The sequence below is a fragment of the Rhinopithecus roxellana genome, chromosome 12 (genome assembly GCF_007565055.1).
Source record: "Rhinopithecus roxellana isolate Shanxi Qingling chromosome 12, ASM756505v1, whole genome shotgun sequence".
NCBI lineage: Eukaryota > Metazoa > Chordata > Mammalia > Primates > Cercopithecidae > Rhinopithecus > Rhinopithecus roxellana.
This window is the reverse complement of record NC_044560.1, coordinates 86,960,250-86,975,897: the sequence shown is the minus strand read 5'-3', so window position 1 is coordinate 86,975,897 and position 15,648 is coordinate 86,960,250. Positions and strand designations below refer to the sequence as shown.

At 40.3% G+C, this 15,648-nt stretch overlaps 1 protein-coding gene across 2 annotated transcripts in view; it reads right to left on the bottom strand.

Annotated features, from left to right (window-relative positions):
• AGO3 (argonaute RISC catalytic component 3) overlaps positions 1–15,122 on the bottom strand; it is a 143,794-nt gene extending 128,672 nt beyond the window's left edge. Inside the window, exons 1-3 of one of the 2 annotated variants that reach the window (XM_010360412.2) lie at positions 15,036–15,122; positions 14,394–14,605; positions 1,139–1,310 (exon numbers count right to left, since the gene is read on the bottom strand). In XM_010360412.2, the coding sequence (XP_010358714.1) occupies positions 1,139–1,310; positions 14,394–14,412 (191 nt within the window). In that variant the 5' untranslated portion in view covers positions 14,413–14,605; positions 15,036–15,122. Of the gene's footprint in view, positions 1–1,138; positions 1,311–14,393; positions 14,606–15,035 lie in introns of those variants that run through there. The other variant, XM_030913454.1, reaches the window with a different exon arrangement.
• Positions 15,123–15,648: the final 526 nt, after the last annotated feature.

The window sequence follows — 15,648 nt, the reverse complement described above, 5'->3', positions numbered from 1 at the left end:
TCAGGATTCTGGAGTTCTGGTTTCACCTTTCCTACTTGAAACATGTGTTCTCGACTAAATCCCTTAACCTTTCTGGATTTCAGCTATAAATAAAAAGGGTATTGGATTAGTTAACTTCTTAAGAGGTTCCTTCCAACTGTAATACTCTACGAGTCTTCCTGACCTCACAAAGAACTCTGCATTACATGTTAATCACAACATTCCTATAGGTATTGTTGTTTCTTAACATGTTATCACAAAGTCTTTTAGTGCTCATTCATTTTCAGGTATAGCAGAAATATTAACAATTAGGATGACAAGCCCAAGAAAAACACCTTCATACTTCTTATGTATCTTATCTCCTCTACCAAATTACAAATTTCTTGACAGAAACAACATTCTTTTTCTTAAATGTCTTAAATGAAGACTGTTAATAACATTTATTGAATAAGAAAAGGCTGGGATCATAGAAACCAAAATGCTAACCTGAATATCACATTGTTTTTTTTAAATGTGCTTTCTTTTTAAAAACAAAATCCAAACAGACATAGTATATACCCAATCACAAATTCCTCTTATATTTCCTGTATTACCTAAACCACATCCAGGAATATAAATGGCATTTTGGGGAGGCGAGAGGAAGCTTACTGAAAACAGGCTGATAAATCTTTATATACCATCTGTACTTATTCCTATATAATAGTAAGAAACAGTCGGGAATTGGGAAAGGAGAAAAGAAAACATGAAACCACTATTTCTACTCCCCACTGCTATCATCACCACCATCATCTTAAAGGGAACATTATGAAAGTGGTGCATAAGGTAGGTGAGGAGAAAAAAGCAAGCACGGACATATTACCTAACAGCAAGGAAAATGATGTGCTCATGATGTGCAGCCTGATTTCGGGAGCATGTAAAAATAACTTGGATCTTTTCTATTATCACAGGGAAAATGTAAGCTCATGTTATAATAAAATAATTTCAAAGATTTTTTCCCCACTATCATACCTCTCAAGTACAACCAATTTTAAAACAAATTACCAGATGTTCTTGGTCAAACTGTTACACACTGTAATTGTTATTTAGATACACAAGATAAACATGGATAACTACTAAGGAAAAAAACAGCAAAAGATCTTTGCAGTTTCACGATTCTTACCTGTTCACTCTCCTAGGACACTTGTCTGGTTTAATATCTACCTCATAGAGGTAGACATCAATCTTTGGGATTTCAACTTGAAAACAGTTAGCCAGAAGTTTAATGGGTTTGCCCATGGTGCCATAGCCAGGTCTTCTGGGCACCATGAGTAGGGGCTGGGCCCCAGCGGGTCCTGCCAGGGGAAGGGGAAAAACAAGAATCACAGTTATAAGCTGTATTCCAAAGCCTTGTCGACCAGAGTATATTAGAATTATAAGTACAGCTGATAATGGTTAAAACCTAGTTCTGCAAGATGACATCATTTCTAACACTTCAACTTAGTCTATCACCCCAGATTTCCTCTCTTCATTAAAAATAAACACAAAGAAAACTGTATGCCTCTGAAAAACTGTTCTGCAAAGGGCACAAACCAAGGTGATCATGAGCAAGCACAAGTCAGACCTAAAGAGTGCGAGACCAACAGCAAAGCAAAGTTAAAGAAAGTAGAAGAAAGGGCAGGGCATGGTGGCTCATGCCTGGAATCCTAGCGCTTTGGGAGGCCAAGGTAGAAGGATCACTTAAGCCCAGGTGTTCGAGGCCACAGTGAGCTCATTTGGTGGAGATGAAACATTATTTCCACCAAAAAAATACAAAAAAAAATTACCTAGGTGTGGTTGTGCAAACCTGTAGCCACCAGCTACTTGGGAGGCTGAGGCAGGAGAATCACTTGAACCTGGGAGGTGGAGGCTGCAGTGAGCTGAGATCACAACACTGCACTCCAGTCTGGGCAACAGAGCGAGACTCCATCTCAAAAAAAAAAAAAAAAAAAAAACCCAGTCACAGAATGACAAACACTGTATGATTTATACGAGTCCACTTACATGAGGTACCTAGAGTAGTCAATTTGGCCGGGCGCGGTGGCTCAAGCCTGTAATCCCAGCACTTTGGGAGGCCGAGACGGGCGGATCACGAGGTCAGGAGATCGAGACCATCCTGGCTAACACCGTGAAACCCCGTCTCTACTAAAAAAATACAAAAAACTAGCCGGGCGAGGTGGCAGGCGCCTGTAGTCCCAGCTACTCGGGAGGCTGAGGCAGGAGAATGGCATAAACCCGGGAGGCGGAGCTTGCAGTGAGCTGAGATCCGGCCACTGCACTCCAGCCTGGGCGATAGACCGAGACTCCGTCTCAAAAAAAACAAAAAAACAAAAAAAAACAGGAAGTAGATGTGTGGTTGCCGGGAGCTGAGACATGAGCAAACAGGGCATTGTTAAATGGATATAGTTTCAGTTTTACAAAATGAAAAGAGTTGTGGAGATTGGTTGCACAACACTGTGAATGTACAGAACACCAGTGACTATACACAAAAATGGTTAAGATGTTAAATTTAATGATATGTATATTTTACATTTTTTATCAAAAAATTTTAAAGAAACCTAAGTGATGTCCAGCATTAAATTTTTGAAGCTCAAAATACAGCTTTGTTAATCAAAATTCAAACAATAAATTAACAAACGACTATTATCTGAATAAACTAAAAATTACATTTAAAAAAATCTTAAAAGTCCTCCAAATAAGTTAAATCCACAATTTAAAATACTTCCACACACATACAAAAAGATTCCAGATCCAGATGGCTTCACTAGAGAATTATACCAAACATTTAAGGAAAAAAATAACACCAATATTATACAAAACATTTCCAGAGAACAGAAAAAAAGTAAACATACCTCAATACAATTTATGATGCCAGAAAAATTCTGGTACTAAAACCTGACAAAAACACTATAAAAAAGGAAAATCATAAGCTAATCTAATTCATGAATATACATGCAAAAATCCTAACAAAATGTTAAATTAAATCCAACAATATATCAAAAGAATGAGTTTGTATCAGGAATAAAAAATTGCTCTAACTTTTTATTCAGTGTAGACAAAAATAGACTAAAATGCTGCCTGAATCATTTGTTTTTAAATTTCGCTTTGTGTTTTTTAAAAAAATCTCTTCAGAGGACATAATCTTTCCTATCCTAGCCTGAGATAAGTAATACTATACAAATTCCGTACTAGCCCTTAGTACTGGCTCTGCCAATTATCTAATCATTTGACCGTCACCAAATACTCTCCCTGAATTTGTTTCCTGAGCTAAAAAATGAAAATACTTGACCTGCCTCTTTCTTATGAAACTTGTCAAGATCAAATTAGAAAATGCACAAATTCTAAAATTTATCAAGTTCTGACTATGTCTCAGGCAATGTGCTAAATGCTTTTATTTTCCACCATGCCCGGCTAAGTTTTTGTAGAGACAGAGACAGGGTTTCACCATGTGGCCCAGGATGGTTTTGAACTCCTGAGAACAAGTGATCTGCCCACCTCGGCCTCCCAAAATGCTGGGATTACAGGCATGAGCCACCACGCCTGGCCTGCTAAATGCGTTTACATGCATTATCTCATTTAATCTTCATACCAACCCTATAAAGGAAGGAATCATTTTACAGATGAGGAAAACTGAAATAATTTGCCTAAAATTTTTATAGTTAATAAGAAGGAGAATTGGGATTGTAAGCTGCCACGCTAGACTCTCTGTTCTGTTCCATTAGTCATTTCTTTCACCAATACCACACTATCTTGATTACAGTAGCTTTAGAGTTAGCCTTGAAGTTAGATAGTGTCAGCCCTCTGAGTTCTGAGTGAAAAAGTGTTATGATCTGATTTAAAATTTTTTTTTTAAGTATCACTCCAGCTGCTGTATGAAAAATTGTATGTAAGGGTACAAGCAGGGAGACCAGTCAGCAGGCTATGTGTCTGTCTAGGTGAAAGATAATGTTGGCTAGGATTACAGTAGTACAGTTAGGGGAGTGATGTGGATGTGGAAAACATTTAGAAGGTAGGCCTGACAGGAATTATTAAATGGACTAGATATGGGGTATGAGGAAAAACATTCTCAGGGATTTTTGGTCTGTACAACTGAAAGAACAGAAGCGTCATTTACTGAGATAGGAAAGACTCAGTGATAGTAGCAAGTTTGGAGAGGAAATCAAGAGGATTTTAAGGACATGCTAAATTTGAGGTGTCTACAAGTAGATGAATAGTAAGCAATTAGATGAGTGTGGAGTTCAGGGGAGAGGTCCAGGCTGGAGGTGTAAATGTAGGTGTCCTCAGCATATAAATGTTACTTAAAACCACTGGATTAGAGATCAGACAGACTGTGGCATGGATATAGAATACTAACCCTCAGGATACTTCCAATATTTAGAAATTAGGGAAATGAAAACAGCAAAGGAACTGGAAAAGTAACAGCCAACAAGGTTAGAGGAGGACCTGGAGAGAGTGGTACCCTGAAAACCAAATGGGGAAAATTGTGTTTCAAGAAGAAAATGTCATTAGATGTGGATGAAATAAAATGAAGATTTGGGAACTACCGGGTTTAGCTAAGTCTTTGTTGACCTTGATAAAAACAATTCCAGTGAAGTGCTTGGGACAAAAAACCAACTGTAGTAAGTTCAAAAAGAATAGCCTGAATTTGATCAAGCCCTTGGATCCACTAGCAGTTTATAGGAAATTCAAAGGATAATGTTAAATTATATTGTAAAGATGGAACCAGCAAAATCCAGATTGTGAAAAATTCTAAAAGGACAAACAACCCATACATTGCAGAGGAGAAAAACAAGGAGAGAAAACTTGACGATTAAGATACTTAAAAGACATATCGATCAATCACAATGTGTAGAACTTATTTGGATTTTGAATCAAAAAATTTTTTTAGGCTGGGCGTGGTGGCTCATGCCTGTAATCCCAGCACTTTGGAAGGCTGACACAGGTGGATCACCTGAGGTCAGGAGTTCAAGACCAGCCTTGCCAACATGGTGAAACCCCATCTCCACTAAAAATACAAAAATTAGCTGAGCGTCATGGTGCGTGCCTGTAATCCCAGCTACTCAGAAGGCTGAGGCAGAAGAATCGCTTGAACCTGGGAGGAGAAGGTTGCAGTGAGTCAAGATCATGCCACTGAACTCTAGCCTGGGCAACAGAGTGAGACTCCATCTCAAAAAAAAAAAAAAAAGAAAATTTTTTTAAAGGCAAACAGTTTAAAAAATAATATGTGAGACAAGTAAAAATTTGAACAATGATTAGAACATTTTATGAGTGATTATTCTCATTTTGCTGTGATAATAGTATTGTATATTTTAAGAGTCCATAACTTTTATAGTTACTATTAAACATGAATAAAACCATATTATGTCTAGAATATACTTCAAAAATATAAAGGAGGGAAAAATAGAAGAGATGCGATTGGACATGGGTTGACGACTGGGTTTGGGTGGTGGGTACAATAGAGTTTATTATACAGTTCTGCCTATTTGTATACATCCTAAAATCTCTATAGTAAAATATCATTTAAAAAAAGAGAGAAATGGCCATTTCCTTTGCATGTGTCATCTCTTTTCACTGTCCTATTGTACAGATAAGAAAAGTAAGGTTGTCGGGCGCGGTGGCTCAAGCCTGTAATCCCAGCACTTTGGGAGGCTGAGACGGGCGGATCACGAGGTCAGGAGATCGAGACCATCCTGGCTAACACGGTGAAACCCCGTCTCTACTAAAAATACAAAAAAACTAGCCGGGCGAGGTGGCGGGCGCCTGTAGTTCCAGCTACTTGGGAGGCTGAGGCAGGAGAATGGCGTAAACCTGGGAGGCGGAGCTTGCAGTGAGCTGAGATTCGGCCACTGCACTCCAGCCCGGGTGACAGAGCAAGACTCCGTCTCAAAAAAAAAAAAAAAAAAAGAAAAGTAAGGTTAAGGAAGATTAAATGCACTGCCTAAAGTAGCAGTTAACTTTTTCTGATAGACTTTATTTTTTAAAGAGGTTTTAGGTTCACAGCAAAATGGAACAGAAGGTAGAAATTACCCATATGTCCCAGGCCTCCTGCCCCCACACACGCACAGACTCCCCACTATCAACATCCTCTACAAGAGGAGTACATTTGTACTCAAACCTACACCGACACATCATTAATAAATTTCAGTTAATTTAAGAGCCAGAATCTGTCTCTAAAACCCATGCTTTTCACACTATATCACACTGTCAATTTTTCTTCCACTGTCATTATTTTACCTTGTGTTTTTTAAACAATTTGGCACAAAGCGAAATTCTGTTGCATAAGCAATGAACAGAACTCTATAGATACTAATCAAGTTTAGTATCCAGAAGATATTTTAATGTAAATTAGCAGATGAAACAATTCTGTCAATATAATGAATTATACTTCCAGTGAAGCATATTTTAGTTATTTAACAAATACACGTACTGCCCACTAGAGTTGAAAATATAGCTACACAGAAATATAAAGCACTATGTGGACTTACTCTCTATATCAAACTTTTCTTTCAGCAGCTATTGTATGTACTAGATAATAACTAACCAAACTAAATTTCAAACATAAAACCATACATTTTCAAAGCATGTGTCCATGTTGTTTACTCTTCTAGTAATCCAATATGTATCAGTTGGAAAGTCTAAAGCTAAACAATAGCCTACAGCAAATGTGACTGATGAAAAACAAGCAATGAATAAATCAAAATCAACTATAACATATACTATAGCCAATTACCAAATTATAGCTATTCACTGGGAATGTTTTCTTTAATATTCATGGAATACCTATTTCAACAATTCTACTTCTAAGAATTTATCCAAAAGCAAGCACTGGACCAGTATACAAAGACATATGTACTAGAATACTTACAAAGTTTTAGTCATAGTAACAACAAACTGGAAAAAATCTAAACCACTATCAATGAGACTGATCAATATACAGATAAAATTAAATGCTATGTACTCAGTATAAATAATTCTACTGTTATACAGATGTAAGTAATGATATGGGAAAGATATGATGCATTGCTAAGTGGAAAAAGTAGGTTAAAAACAATTCATATGATAAATAGACGGATGGATGTCTGGGAAGATATATAAGAAAGAGTTAACTATGGTTTTATCTGGAGGATAGGATCATATTTTCATCTTCTATTTGAGACATTCTTACATTGTTTGTTTTTTAAAGTAATAAACATGTGGTTATTATCCTATAATCAGAAAAAGAATGCATTTATGGGCCAGGCGTGGTGGCTCACGCTTGTAATCCCAGCACTCTGGGAGGCCAAGGAGGGTGGATCACCTGAGGTCAGATCTGGTTCAAGATCAGCCTGACTAACATGGTGAAACCCCATCTCCACTAAAAATACAAAAATTAGCTGGATGTGGTGGCGGGCACCTGTAATCCCAGCTACCAGGGAGGCTGAGGCAGGAGAATCACTTGAGCCCGGGAGGCAGAGGTTGCAGTGAGCCGAGATCATGCCACTGCACTCCAGCCTGGGTGACAGAGCAAGACTCCGTCTCAGGAAAAAAAAAAAGAATACATTTTTGTTTCGGAAAAAGAAATATACTCTGTTGATCTCAAAATGTAAGTTAATGAATTGTCTCTGATTTTATACGTGTTAAGTCTGCAAAGCTAAGTAGTAAACAGCATGGAACTTCAGGAACCTCCTACCTGCTAATTCCACTTTTTCGTTCAATGAATCTGTCCAAACATACTGCACTTATTACTAGGCTCACTACAATTAAATAATCACTTATAGAACATTCAGCCAGTTGAGGGTTAAGCTTATCAGATGGCAGCAGGGAAACAATTTATTTCTTTTTTTGAGACGGAATCTCACAATCTCGCACTGTCGCCCAGGCTGGAGGGCAGTGGCGCGATCTCGGCTCACCGCAACTTCCACCTCCCAGGTTCAAGTACTTCTCCTGTCTCAGTCTCCCAAGTAGCTGGGATTACAGGCGTATGCCACCATGCCCGGCTAATTTTTGTATTTTTAGTAGAGACAGGGTTTCACAATGTTGGTTAGGCTCCTGGTCTCAAACTCCTGACCTCGTGATCTGCCTGCTTCGGCCTCCCAAAGTGCTGGGATTACAGGTGTCAGCCACTGCGCCCGGCTGGGAAACAATTTTTTTTTGAGATGGAGTTTCACTCTTGTTGCCCAGGCTGGAGTGCAATGCTGCAACCTCAGCTCACTGCAATGTCCGCCTCCTGAGTTCAAAGGATTCTCCTGCCTCAGCCTCCTGAGTAGCTGGGATTACAGGTGCCTGCCACCATGCCCAGCTAATTTTTTGTATTTTTAGTAGAGACGAGATTTCACCATTTTGGTCAGGCTGGTCTCGAACTCCTGACCTCAGCTGATCCATCCGCCTCAGCCTCCCAACGCGCTGAGATTACAGGAGTGAGAAACAATTTTTAAAAGGCATTTCCTCCCTTGAAAATAAAAGGGGACATTTCCCTTGTTATTAGCAAGAGCCCATTTTGCAATCTATTCTTTCACCATTTTTAAAGTTCACAGAAATACTATGTCTCTCTCATATTGTTAGAAGATTCAGAAATCAGTTAAAATTACCAAGTATTAGTAATGACTCAAAAGTAGTATTATGTAAGCCTACAACTGAGAACATATTCTCGTAAAATTTCTTCCACAAATGAAAAACCTAAAAATATGGGTGGGCATAATGGCTCACTCCTGTAATCCCAGCATTCTGGGAGGCTGAGGCAGGAGGATCACTTGAGCCTAGGAGTTCACGACCAGTCTGTGCAACATAGGAAGACCCTGTCTCTACAAAAAACATTTTTTTAATCTAAAAATATGTCACATCAATAGACTGTAGATACCATGTTCTGCTTTCCCAAGAACTTGACAATTTGGAAATGATGTATACAATAACTGGCTGACGTAAAACAAGGAATTCTAGGCCAGGTGCAGTGGCTCATGCCTGTAATCCCAGCACTTTGGGAGGTTGAGGCGAGTGGATTACCTGAGGTCAGGAGTTCGAGACCAGCCTGGCCAACACGGTGAAATCCCATCTCTATTAAAAATACTAAGCCGAGATCCCGCCATTGCACTCTAGCCCGGGCGACAAGAGCAAAACTCTGTCTCAAAAACAAAAAAAAAAACAACAACAAAAAAAACACAAAGAATTCTTCATTTCCTTAAACTGACATTTCAGACTAATGCACACAATTTTTTATTGTAACCAAACCACAAAATGCCCACATTTTAATGTATAAGAGAATGCATCAGTTGTGTGACAAGGTTTTGCTGAATCTCAATAGTTTTTTTTTTTTTTTTAAGCAGTGGCTAGCCAAAGAAAGTCATTAATATTAACACAGATAATGGCAGAAAACCACAGAAACTCCAAATACAGAAAGGCTGTTCATGTATCCTAACAGCATAACCATTATGGCTGAAAAACCACACAATATTCTTTCTCACATCTGTTTTGTTAATGAGCCAAGAATGAGGGTCTATTCAGTATCCAAGACAACTGAATTAGAAGGTAGGAATGTCTAGTAAATGCTGTTCATCTCAACAGTCTGAGAATAAACAGGTCTGGAAAGGATACTGATCTTAAATAATCTTTTTAGTTTTACCTTCCTGAAAACAGAATTATCACTTTGGTATTTTTTCCCCTACCCATTAGCAACAACAAAAACTTACAAATTACTTTTTAAGATTCTACCTCTAATTACTGTAAGATAATATGTTTTGATAGATTAATATTTTAATTCACCTTTCAGGTAGACCCTCAAGTATTTTAAGAATATAGAAACCAGTGTGAAACTAGATGGCTATATTATAAAGCAAAATGGTATTCAACTAGAATCCATCAGCTTAGACAATTTGGCAAGAATTCTACTCTGAGCCAGGGTTTTTCCATATACAACAGAGAATTCTTCCAAGAAATGTCCCCTTTACAGGGCCCCAGGCCTCTTTGCATACTGTCAGGCCAGGCAGTAACTAAAAAACGCAATGTTCCCATTGGAAGATATAAACTAACATAAATTAATTCTAAATTACCAACTTATTACATACATTACATACATTTCTCCAAAAAAGCAAAAAGAAGTAGCATCTAGATATCATTCTAATGGCTTTCCTAAATAACTTAATTCCTTAATTTTTAAAAAACTAAACAGATTAGTTTAGAATTTGGTTTAAAAATGTAAAGAATGGTTATATGAGGCTGACAGAATCATGGGTAATTTTTTAAATGTCTTCATGTTAACTCAATTACATTTGAAGGTTATCTATATGTTTTTTCCTTTAAGTCTTTGTTTAGAAGAAAAAAAAAAGCTAGGCCGGGCACGGTGGCTCAAGCCTGTAATCCCAGCACTTTGGGAGGCCCAGACGGGCGGTCACGAGGTCAGGAGATCGAGACCATCCTGGCTAACACGGTGAAACCCCGTCTCTACTAAAAAAAAAATCTAGCCGGGTGAGGTGGCAGGCGCCTGTAGTCCCAGCTACTCAGGAGGCTGAGGCAGGAGAATGGCGGGAACCCGGGAGGCAGAGCTTGCAGTGAGCTGAGATCCGGCCACTGCACTCCAGCCTGGGTGATAGAGCGAGACTCCGTCTCAAAAAAAAAAAAAAAAAAAAAAAAAAAAAGGAAGAAGAAAAAAAAGCTATGTTATGTCTCATTTTCTGTTTTTCCTCGGAATCTCTTTCAATGAAAGAGAAGAAACATTCTAAATCTTGCACATTTTTATAAGTCCCACTGCCAGTCAAGTTCAATAAACATATTTTTTTAAGTCATAATGGTCACTCCAGGGCAGCACAAGCCAAAATTTAAGTGACAACCCAGTAGAAAAACTTTTATCACTTTCAAAATTCATGCCCACAGACAGAGCAGTAATTTGATTTTTTTTCTCCAAGGCAAAGAACTACAAGTGAGAAAATTTATATAATGACAAAAACATTTCCCAAAGTTATTAAAAAAGATTGTTTTCCGGGAGGCCGAGGCAGGCAGATCACCTGAGGTTAGGAGTTCAAGACCAGCCTGGTCAAAATGGCGAAACCCCGTCTCTACTAAAAATACAAAAAATTAGCTAGGCACGGTGGTGTGCACCTGTAATCCCAGCTACTCGGGAAGCTGAGACAGGAGAATCACTTGAACCCAGGAGGCTCAGGTTGCAGTGAGTTGATATTACGTCACTGCACTCCAGCCTGGGCGACAGAGCAAGCGAGACTCCGTATCAAAAAAATAAATAAATAAAAAGAAGATTGTTTTAAATAGTAAATTGGACCCCGATGGCATTATATATTTTAGTAGGTATTTTTAACCCATAATTTTTATCTACATCATTCATATCCCAACCTTGAATTAATTCTAGCTTCCCATATATGCAACTTTTATTCCTTTGGAACTTGGTTCCAAATAACTTTTTTTAAACTTTTATTATTAAATAAGCACAGAACTCTAAAACAACTATTTTCAGACACGAATTTAGAAGTATAAATAAGAAAGAAACAGTCTATTCACTTTTGCAAAACTGTATGAAACTTCCACCAAACATCAAACAATTTGCATGTCATTAATTTAAGGTAAAAGTAAATGTTTTTCTTCCATTATAAAGTGCAGTTCCTCTGTCCTAAACGCTAGTCTAACATTATCTGAAAACACAGACTAGAATAGTATGGACCTAAAAAATGAGTACTCAGGAGAAGTAATATCATCAAGCATCTCTGCTGCTCCCTATTTCCACCTTATTTAGAACTGAAACATAACCTATACTCTTAGTTCAGCAGTAATTAGACCATAGAAAATGGTGTTTCATCAGATGTTCTCCTAACTAGTCACAGACACAGATGTTAAACTGCTGATTAATTTTTAACTAATTAAGCCTTTTTTTGTTAAATCAAAGTTCTGATGGTATTAAATCAGTAGATTGCACAAGATATCCTTAAAAAGCATTTAAAATATTTCATATGAAAGAACAAATACTAACTTATATGGTATTTGTATTCGAGGTTCCCTAATGTAAATAAATTTAACAGCTTTCTATGTATCCACCAAACAACTAGAATTTAAAATATCCTATCACAAGATGATTCCTGAGAATCTCCACACAAAAGAAAAACTTATGATAGAACTGGAGAGCCAAGGTTCAATATTGACTCAATAGACTTTTTGAGAACATTTATACTTTTTGAGAAAATTTTAAAATCAAAATATATGTCAAATTATGAATTTTTTTTTTTTTTTTGAGACAGGGTCTTGCTCTGTCACCTAGGCTGGAGTGCAGTGGTGCGATCATAGCTCACTGCAATCTCTGCCTCCTAGGCTCAATTCATTCTGCCTCAGCCTCCCAAGTAGCTGGGACTACAGACATGTGCCACAATTCTCGGCTAATTTTTCTGCTTTTTGGAGAGGCAGGTCTCACTATGTTACCTAGGCTGGTCTCCAACTGCTGGGCTCAAGGGATCATCCTACCTCAGCCTCCCAAAGTGCTGGGATTACAGGCATGAACCACCACACCCAGCCTAAATTATGGATTTAAAATTTAGTTGCACAGCTATGCTTTCAACTTTACGCTAAGCATGTCAATTATATATAAGTCTCAGAAATAATGAAAATTTTGTTTTTGATAACGTCAATCTTGAGCCAAAGTATAGCTTATCTTCATTAGGCTACATTCAATCATGTATAAACTGTACTGAAGAAAAAACTTTACTTTCAAGAGACCCAAGCATATAGTTGATAATCTAACTACACACTTGCTCAAATGTGAAGACAGCTAAATGGGTATCTATTTCAGCAACGGGACACCCAAAAAAGAAGAGGTAAAATGTATTTTCTGAGCCGTACTTGGCTAGTTGTACCAGCTGACTAGGTGGTCTGATGTTAACAAATGTTTCCTAAGACAATGCCCATGTATATGGGCACAATATCATATGAAAAACCCTAAGGAGATAAAGCAAAAACTTTAAAACTTTTTAGAAATATCTTTAAAAGTTTTAGGATGATTAATAAAGGGTCTGACTTTCATGATTTGTTTTCCAGACTTGACAACAGGACAGTTACGTACAAAGATCACCTATGGTCCCAAATAATCACATTTCCTATACAGTAAAACAGCAGTATGGTAATTTTTTAAAAAGGGCAGGACAGTTTCAGAAATACACAAATCAAAACTGAATAAGAATCTAAATCTTTTCAGAATCCAGACAGACTTTCTGTTTTTAAGACGATATGGGGCAAGGCGAAACAATGGAGCATGAAAAAGAGATATGGTAGAAATTGATTAGAGAAACTTCCATGTAACAAAATTAGTTTAAAAAAATTTTTTTAACTCTCCCCATCTCACCTCCCCAGTTTGAGTGCTTTTTTGCATCCATTTGACACTTAATACTCAATCTATTCAATAAAGTTCTTAGCTATCGTTATGTCACTGGTTTCTTTTACATAAGTTTTTCTTATATCAAATTGGCAAAAAGAGATATGGAATTCAGGAACTTGTAACACCATTAGTAACAATACAGTCCCGCAAATATTTTGAAAATTAATTTACGAACTTGTGATCGTCTGAAGCATACTTTCAAATTTAAAATGCCAAGCATGATCACTTGTTAGGCAAACCGTTATGCAACACCTTTCTGTCCCTGAATTAATTACTTTAGAACCATAAAGAGTACTTTTCCTTTTTTAAGGACAAGTATTATCCATGTTGCAATTTTCTCTTACGACTGCAAGACTGCTGTTCTTCCCCCGAAGATAAAGCAGTTTTCTTAAATTCCAAATTTCCAGGAATATGACAACTACTTCTTTAGGGAATAGAGAATGAAACAAAAAATGCTGTCAGCAATTTTAAGATCCACCTCCTCGTATAAGCAGTGATCCAGGCTGCTATGACATTTCCAAGCTCCTCAGAAACTATCTACCATGCTGCCACAAACAACAGAAAAGAACTCGAGGGGTGGGAGCAATGCCATGTTGAATTTAACATTGCACCAACACCTCCTTCGAACTCAATTTGAAGTTACCCGTTATCTCAGTGTATCTTCACAACTACCCTAAGAGGTAGGTAAGGGAGCTGGCTGGCTGCCCAGCCTCTACGGAGCACACAAACTGGCTAAAGGACAAGAACTCCAACTAGACAATGGCAAACCATTCTAAAGTCTAGAAAAAGGGTACTCCAGCAAAGAGTAATACCGCCTAGATAACCCCAAACTTAAACCCTCCAAGCGTTTCCCCGCCTCGCAGTTTCGCCGACTCAGGGGCCCCGGGGAACTGCGGCTGAGCTGCGGGGAGATCGCAGGGGAGCAGGGCGAGGGGTGGGAGACCAGGGGATGCCCGCCCGACGCTCACCTCGCGCACCTGGGCCGGGCGGGAGGAGTAGGGAGACTCAGAGGACAGTAGCTGGGTGACATCCCCTACCTGGCCCAGAGACTCTGACTCACCTGCGGAGCCGATTTCCATTCATGGAGCTGGGGGGAGTGCTTCGAGGGAGAACGGAGCCCGCCACTGGGGGCAAGGAGGCGGCCCAGGGGGCGACGCCGCGCGACGGACACTCTCACTCGGCCCCGAGGCGGGGGCGGCGACGGCTTCCCCTGAGCAACCGCACTCCGAAAGCTCTGGGCCGGAAGAGTCGCGGACGGAAAACGGCACGGGACTAGGCGAGAGGAAGGGGAGACGTGAGGCGCGAACACAGGGGAGTCCCGTCCGGAAGTTGCATCGCCCGCGGCCGCCGACGCTCCCACTGCCCCTCCACGACTGCGGGCCACCGCCGCCGACCTGCCGGGGGCCGCCCCGGAAGCCCGCCGGCGTCAGTTCCGCTGCCTGGCTTGCCCGGCGTCCTCGCCTCGCCTCTGGGCCCCGAGCCGTGCCGGAGCGACGTCGGGGCGGGAGCGGCCGGCGGGGAGGACGCCGAGGAGGTGTCCGGGAGCCGGGCCACATGCGGCGGGCTCGGCCGTCCCCCGCAGGGCAGTGCCGGCTAGAGACAACCCGAAGGGGCAGGACTCCTCATGCCGCACGAGTGGGGGCGGTGCCTGTCTGCGGCGACGTCGCGGCAGGCGGCGGGGCTTACCTGAAGAGTAGCCTACCTGGAGCCGGCGGGTGAAGGACCCAAGCTTGCCGCGGAGGCCCCGAGCCGAGCCCGCTGGGGTAGGGCCACCCTCCTTCCTGAGCCCCCGCCACGCCCAGTCCGAGCCGCCCCACGCGCCGCCTCCTCACGGGCGGTCAAGTGACCACCGCAATTGACCTAAGTCCTAGACTGCTTTAACGACCATTTTTAGGATTTAAAAAAATGTATTATAGTTTGGAAAAGATGACTAACGAACAGGACACTACACAAACAGATCGAGTATCCATGTTTAAAACTCTTTAATAGCGCCTCGTCACACTTGGAAAACCTAAACTCCTTTCCAGGATGAAAACGCACGGCGTAAACGGGCCCCGCCTGTGCTACAGCTGTACTGCTTGGCTTCCAATTCCCCCAACGGGCCAAGCGCTGCTTTTTTCTGACTTGGAGCTTCTCTGCTTTTGGTTCCCTTGGCCAGGAACACTTTCTCTCCTCTCCACCCTCCCTTTACTCCCCACCCCACAGTTTCTTTTTACGTCTCAACGGAAGACATCTGAGACGCCTTTTCCGGACCACCCATGGTGGGGCACCTGTTAATCTACTACAGTACTACCTTGGTAGCCCTTTGCCCAGTC